Source organism: Muscardinus avellanarius (genome assembly GCF_963383645.1).
Source record: "Muscardinus avellanarius genome assembly, chromosome: 1".
Taxonomy (NCBI): domain Eukaryota; kingdom Metazoa; phylum Chordata; class Mammalia; order Rodentia; family Gliridae; genus Muscardinus; species Muscardinus avellanarius.
In genome coordinates, this window is record NC_137786.1 from 221,471,655 (window position 1) to 221,478,500 (window position 6,846).

A 6,846-nucleotide genomic window follows, 5' to 3' on the forward strand; every position below is an offset into this window, starting at 1 on the left:
ATAAGAGAAGACAGTATATGTGGTTTTGTAAGACCCCCGCCGAGGGGAGATCCTCAATCAACCTCGGGATAAACGACGTCAAGTACCACGAGAGACTTTATTTTCCTTGATGCAAAAGCAAAAGGTAAAAGTTTATTAAGGAGCCAGTGCACTGGGGCCGACTCGTATAGGTGTTCGGCCCCGAGCAACTGAAAGTGTGGATATTTATAGGGAAAAGACCACCAGTTAGGGGGGGTAGGGGTTTGGGCCAGATTGCATGCATTTACAGAAAATTACAGAATCATTTGAAAAGTACATTCTGTAGTCAAGTGTTAGATAAAATACCAGGTGTAGTCAGTAAGCTCCCGGGTCAGGGCGCTCTGACCTAGACAGTATAGATAAGATGGGGTGGGCTTATCGCATATTTTACATTCCTAAGCTGTAAGCTGCAGTAAAATATACTTTTCTTTTTAACTATTAGCTGGCTGCTAGGGGCTTATGATTTTTTCTTCTAAATGGAGCCTTTCAGTTTGAGGAGGTAGTGGGATCAGGCACTCACTCAGTAGCACTGTAACCCTGTCGGTTTCCCCATGGGTCCAGAGTGATCCGCACTACTCCGCCTGGAGCCCAGGGTCCCATGACCTGGGCCCCGGCAGGCATGCCCCGTGCCCGACCCCCGCCTGGAACCCAGCGTCTTACTGGGCCCGGTTTCTCCAGGGGTCTGGCGTGCTACGTGCAGCTCGGCCCAGGGCCCAGAGTCCCGCAACCTGGGCCCCCGGCTGGCGTGCCCCGCGCGCGACCCCCGCCCGGAACCCAGCATCTTACTGGGCCCCAGTAATATTCTTTTGTATGAATATATCACATAAATAAAAATTTTCCTATTGAAGATGGGATTGATTGCAGTTTTTTGGCTGTTGTTAAATGAAACCTTCTAGAAATATTTTCTTGCATTTTTGTTTTTTAAAAAGCATAAACTGCAAATGACATAATTTTGTTCTTCTTTATGGCTGAGTGAACTCCATTGTGTATATGTTCAATAATTTTATAATAGATTCATCTGTTAATGGATATTTCAGCTGGTTCCATAATTTGGCAATTATAAATTGTGCAGCTATAAACATAGATATGCATGAATTACTATGGTAGTTTGGTTTAAATTCTTTTGGCTAAATATCCAGGAGTGGTATAGCTGGGTCATATAATAGGTTCAATCCATTCTTTGGAAAATTCTCCACACTGTTTTTCAAAGTGGTTCCACTAATTTACAATCCCATCAGCAGCATATCATAGTTCCTACTTCTACACATCCTCACCAGGATTTATTATTGTATGTGTTTTTAATGATTGGCATTCTAATTTGGGTTAGTTTAAATCTCAGGTAGTTTTGATTTGCATTTCTTTGATTGCTAATGAGATCATTTTTTCTTATATTTATTGGCCATTTGCATTTCTTGTTTTGTGAAATGTCTGTTTAGTTCACTTATCCACTTTTTTTTTTTTGGTGGTACTGGGGTTCCTGGAAGCCCTACTACCTCTGGGCTACACTCCCAGACCTATATTATATTTTTGAAACAGGGTCTCTTATGCCAGCTCAGCTGGCTTTGAACCTGAGTGATCCTCCTGTCTCCGCCTCCCAAGTGCGGGGATTACAAGCGTGCGCCACCACGCCCGGCCACTTATACACTTTTGATAAGGTTTTTTTTTTTGGCAGTAAATTTCTTGAGTTTTATGCTAAATGAGATTAGTTAGAAACAAAAAGGGAAGGCTCAGATGTTATCCCTTATAAGGGATAGGGAGAAACTGGGACACAGGGAGGGACTGCAGACAAAGGAGGAGAAATCTTAGAGGAGTGAAGAAGGGTACCTAACTGAAGGAAATGGGAGGGAGAGGAAGCCTTGAAGAGGGAAACACCTCAATGGACACGATGTATATACACATAGTTATCAAAGCCAACCACTGTGCTGAGCATGGGAAGGTGGGGAGGGAGAGGGAGTGGGATTGCAACAGGGGGAGGGCTCAATGAGTACTGAATGCATGTATGCCTCTATCACCCTAAACTTAATCAAGATGTTTGATTAAAATGCACCAAAAAAGCATAAAGTAATGGGTCATTTATTTTATTTTCTAAGTAGCTGTTTGCAGGCAGGAAGGTGTATGGACATATTCTTAATCCATCTCTCTCTCTCTTTCTTTCTGTTGGGGATAGAACACATGCCCTGGAGCATGCTAGGCCAGAGCTCTTCTACTTAGAGAAACCCTTAGCCATGATATATTCTTAATTGTAAAAGAAAAAGGGTTAGTGGGGTTTAATTGGAATGAGAGAAATGAGGTCATAGTGAATGGTTAATCTGTACCAAGTTAGAAAATAAAATCAGTTGCATCACAAAAACAAATTATAGTTTAGACAAATAAGTATAATTTTATACCACAAATATTACTTTTAATGTAGTTCCTTACAACATAAATTCATAGACCCAAATTTAAAAATCAATCTTCTTTAGGCTTATTAAATCAAAGTTTTCAATATAGAAAATATTTTTGGGGACAGACTTTTACAGAAACTCTGCTCCTCTCCCACATCACAGGCACTGAGAGGTACTCCTTCTGTTTGCTGTTCTGATTGCTCTTTCTGTTCCCTAACCCATGGACCCACCGTATGAGTAGTGTCCTTCTATGTTAAGCCACACGGTGAGTTCGTGTTGAGCAGGAGAGGTGTCACTACCTTGTAAATAGTTCATGCATGTAAATGCTCTGTGAACACTGGGTGGATTCAATTTGTTCACAACTCTCATTGAGTTCTGAAGTTGTTTCTTATGAGGACTGTGAGCTCCTGCTTCCCATGAGACTGCTTGCCTGATTAGGAAGAGGAAAGAGTCCAGATCCCTGGGGTCCTCCTCCTCTCACTTGATCTCGTCTTCTCCCCTGGTGTCCCTCAGCAGTGTGAACTTAAGGCAGAGCTGCCAGAGTTCTCAGTTCTCTGAGGAACACTGAGGACACAAGTCTATGTTGCTGTTTTTTTTTTTTTTTTTTAAGTCAGGGACTTGAGAGCCCAGTGCCTCTGACTCCATGTTTCTCGGTCTCAGGCTGTGAGAGGATGCTCCACCTTGGGTCAGCAGGAGTTCTGGTTCATAGATTAACCTGAGGCTTCTCCATTGGCTAACTGGGAATCTGCCTAGCCCAGGGCTGCTCTCAGGCAGGTATTTGCATCTGACTTCAGAACAGGGAAGGTCCCTGTTGTGAGAGGAGCAAAGTCACAGAGACACTGGTGTCAGGTTTGTTGTGTGACTGAGATTCCATGACATATAACAGTCGGTTTCACTTTACAGCAAAGGGACAGGGGCCACGAGGCCTGAGTGTGTGCAGAGCCCACCAGCATGGTCTGCGTTGGTGGCAGGGCTGGGAAAGGCATGGTCTTGGTTCTGGGGATCTTAATCCTTTCAGTATTTATTGAGCACCTCTGATGGATGAAATTCTGCCCCGAGAAGGCTGGGAAGGATGCATGTCCACTGTCCAATTATTCTTCTAACTTTTACACAGTGGCATAATTTTGTGGTCCTAATTTCAGTAAGACTAGAAGGAGATAGAGTCTGTGCCCTCAGGAGGCTTAGCTGCCATGGGAATGTGGTCATGCAGGACAGAATCCAGGGGTACAGGGTGTGGTTCTCCCATGTGCTGAGGGAAGGAGGCGCTGGCTGTGAGGCTGGTGGACTGGGGAGATGGATTTCCCCTCTCTGAGAGGAACTCCATGCAGCACACAGGCTGGGATTAAACTTAGGCTGGTTAGACACAGAAGTGGGATCAATGGCATCTCCATGGGAAGGAGGGGTGATCTGCACATTACAGTTTGGACCTTGGGTCTCTGAGAAGTCAAAGAACTTTCTAGATGTCATGTAGGTGGCACCTGAAAAATCCTGGACATGACCCCAGGACTTAAGTCTGTCAGCAGTGCTTCCTTCCATGAAGGCTTCTTGGGAATCCCCCCATGATCTAAGAATCTGAGGCAGGTGCCTGTCCTCTCTTTGTTTCTGTAGTTTTAAGTTCTATCAGTGAGTTCCCTCTGGCTCCGGATGGGCTTTAACCTCCCTGCCCTGTCTCCATGATCACAGACAGGAAGTGTTGTGGTCTGAATGAAGTAGTCTGGCTCCCAGTCCCAAGGTGTCCTTGTGGGGGCCTCATCTAGCTCAGATCATGTCCAGCATGGTCCAGGACAGTCTGCTCTTCTGGCAACAGGGAGCAGTCTCAGTGAAGCCCTGATGTGGTAGAAGGTTGTTCTCTGGAAAAGGATGGGACAGAGCAAGGAGGGAGGATGCTGGGTGGGTGCTGGACCTTTGCTGACATTTGGACATATGATTGGAGAAGATAAAAGTGCCCTTAAAGAGAGAATTGTGCACGGATTGATCTGAACCATGGGAAGTAATCAGATCACTAAGCGACCAAGAACAAAGGGCAAGATTCAGTAGGGAAGCCAGACAAAGTCACAGGCCATGTCTGTGCTTTGCGTTGTGGGATCTTATGGGGTGCTGCGTATCAAGGGAGGTGCACCAGGGACATCTCTTCTAAATATTCTCTAGTGTGTGTGGACAGGTTGAGAACACTGTTCTGCAAACCAAGTATAGAAAACAGGCAACACAGGATGCCACCGGTGAAAGTTAATTAAAACATTCAAAGCAGTAGGAAGCTGGGTGTGGTGGCGCACGCCTGTAATCCCAGCATTCGGGAGGCTGAGACCAGAGGATCGTGGTTTGCGGTTGGCCTCAGCTACTTAATGAGGCCCTCTGCAACTCAGTGAGACCAGGTTTCAAAATAAAAGAATAAAAAATAGGCAGGGGGTGTAGCCCCTGGGTTCTACCCCTAGACCCCCCCCCCCAAAAAAAAGAAAAAGAAAGAAAGAAAAAAGAAAATAAAAGCAATAGGAAACATTTAACATGAACATGCTAACACTACCCTGGCTGTCTCTCCTTGTCTATTGAAGAGACTTCATGGCTTTTTAATAGGTCACCCCTCCTCTGTTGTATTGACACTAGTCCAACCTCTGCACACAGAATGACTTCCTTTCCAGCTGACACACACTCTTGATGATCCCTGCTCCTCTGCAGGATAAGACCCAGATAATCCCCAGTGTCCACTGTAGCTTTCATGAACTGCAGTAGACCCCTCCACAGCTCTACTTCTTCCCATTCTCCCTTTATTCCAACCACACACAATGCATGTACACTTGTTCTTCCCTTCTCTTATGTATTATGAACTCCTTCTTGTCTCCTCAGTATCTAGCTTCTAAGCATCTCAGATATGCAAGAGCCTTGGTTTAATTGTCCCACTTCCTGAAGAGGTCTTTCCTTCTGTATCATTTCAGATCACACCCCAAACTCCTGTCTTGGGGGAACCTCATGGCTAACATATTCAATGTGAGTGAATTCCTTTTCCTGGGGCTCTCCGCTAATCTGGAGGTGCAGCGGGCATGCTTTGTGGTGTTTCTGCTGTTGTACACAGCCATCGTGCTGGGGAATCTCCTCATAGTGCTCACCGTCCTGACCAGCAGAAGTCTAGACTCCCCCATGTACTTCTTCCTCAGCTACCTGTCCTTTGTGGAGATTTGCTACTCCTCTTCCACAGCCCCCAAGCTCCTCTCGGATCTGCTGGTGGAAAGGAAAGCCATCTCTGTGTGGGGCTGCATGACCCAGCTTTTCTTTATGCATTTCTTTGGTGGCACTGAGATTTTTCTGCTCACGGTGATGGCCTATGACCGCTATGCGGCCATCTGCAAGCCCCTGAACTACACCACCATCATGAACCGGCAGGTGTGTGCTGTCCTGGTGGGAGTCGCATGGGTGGGGGGCTTCGTGCACTCCATCGCCCAGATCCTCCTCATCTTCCGCTTGCCCTTCTGTGGCCCCAACGTGATCGACCACTATTTCTGTGACGTGCTTCCGCTGCTCAAGCTCGCCTGTGCAGACACCTTCCTGGTCGGTCTGCTGATCGTGGCCAATGGGGGCACCCTGTCTGTGGTCAGCTTCGTGGTCCTCCTGGCATCCTATGTGGTCATCCTGCTCCACCTGAGGACGCAGAGTTCTGCGGGCCGGCGCAAAGCTCTCTCCACCTGCGGGTCCCACATCACCGTGGTCGTCTTGTTCTTCGTGCCCTGCGTCTTCATCTATATGAGACCCTCCACCACTCTGCCCATAGACAAGCTGGTGGCTGTGTTCTACACGGTGATAACCCCACTGCTCAACCCCATCATCTACTCCCTGAGGAATGCACAAGTGAAGAAGGCCATGAAGGGGCTGTGGGTCAGGACCGTGATGCTGGGTGAGAAGTAGGGCTGGTGCTGGGGCTGGTCCTGGCGTTACAGTGATGCTGAGTCCAGACTGAAGGGCCATGAGGATGCAAAAAGTTCTCAGGACTTCTTAATGTTATTCTATTTTGTGTGTATCTTTATAATTTTTAAAAAATTATTTGCAAAATATTTTCTTTTGGATACTGAAACCTAACTAGCCATTTTGAGTTGCTTTATGATTTTTTTTATCACTACATGTATGTAACACTGTGGAAAATATTCTTGAGCAGAAATATTCATTTCTATTCCAGATTTGCTTTTAGACTCAATTTCTTCAGAGAATTTACCATATGATCATAAAAAGTTTTGATGCTTAGTGTTGTCTAATCACATAGCTATGTAATTGCTCTTGGAAGACTCAAACACTGGCATATTTATTTGTTTGAAGAGTGATATTCATTACCATCTTAACTATCTTCAAACAAGACAATAGTTAATTATAAATGGAAATAATGTGACTTTATAGCTTTCTCTTACACCATTGCCCAAGGTTGATATCACCATAAATGAGACAAATTGATACTATCTGCCTT

General features: G+C 45.6%; 1 protein-coding gene across 1 annotated transcript; it reads left to right on the forward strand.

Annotated features, from left to right (window-relative positions):
- Nucleotides 1-5,366: 5,366 nt before the first annotated feature.
- On the forward strand, nucleotides 5,367-6,296 carry LOC308265680 (olfactory receptor 4X2-like; the record flags this gene model as incomplete). Its single annotated transcript, XM_080699489.1, has 1 exon — nucleotides 5,367-6,296. The coding sequence occupies one exon, from the start codon at nucleotides 5,367-5,369 to the stop codon at nucleotides 6,294-6,296; it is 930 nt and encodes a 309-aa protein (XP_080555615.1).
- Nucleotides 6,297-6,846: the final 550 nt, after the last annotated feature.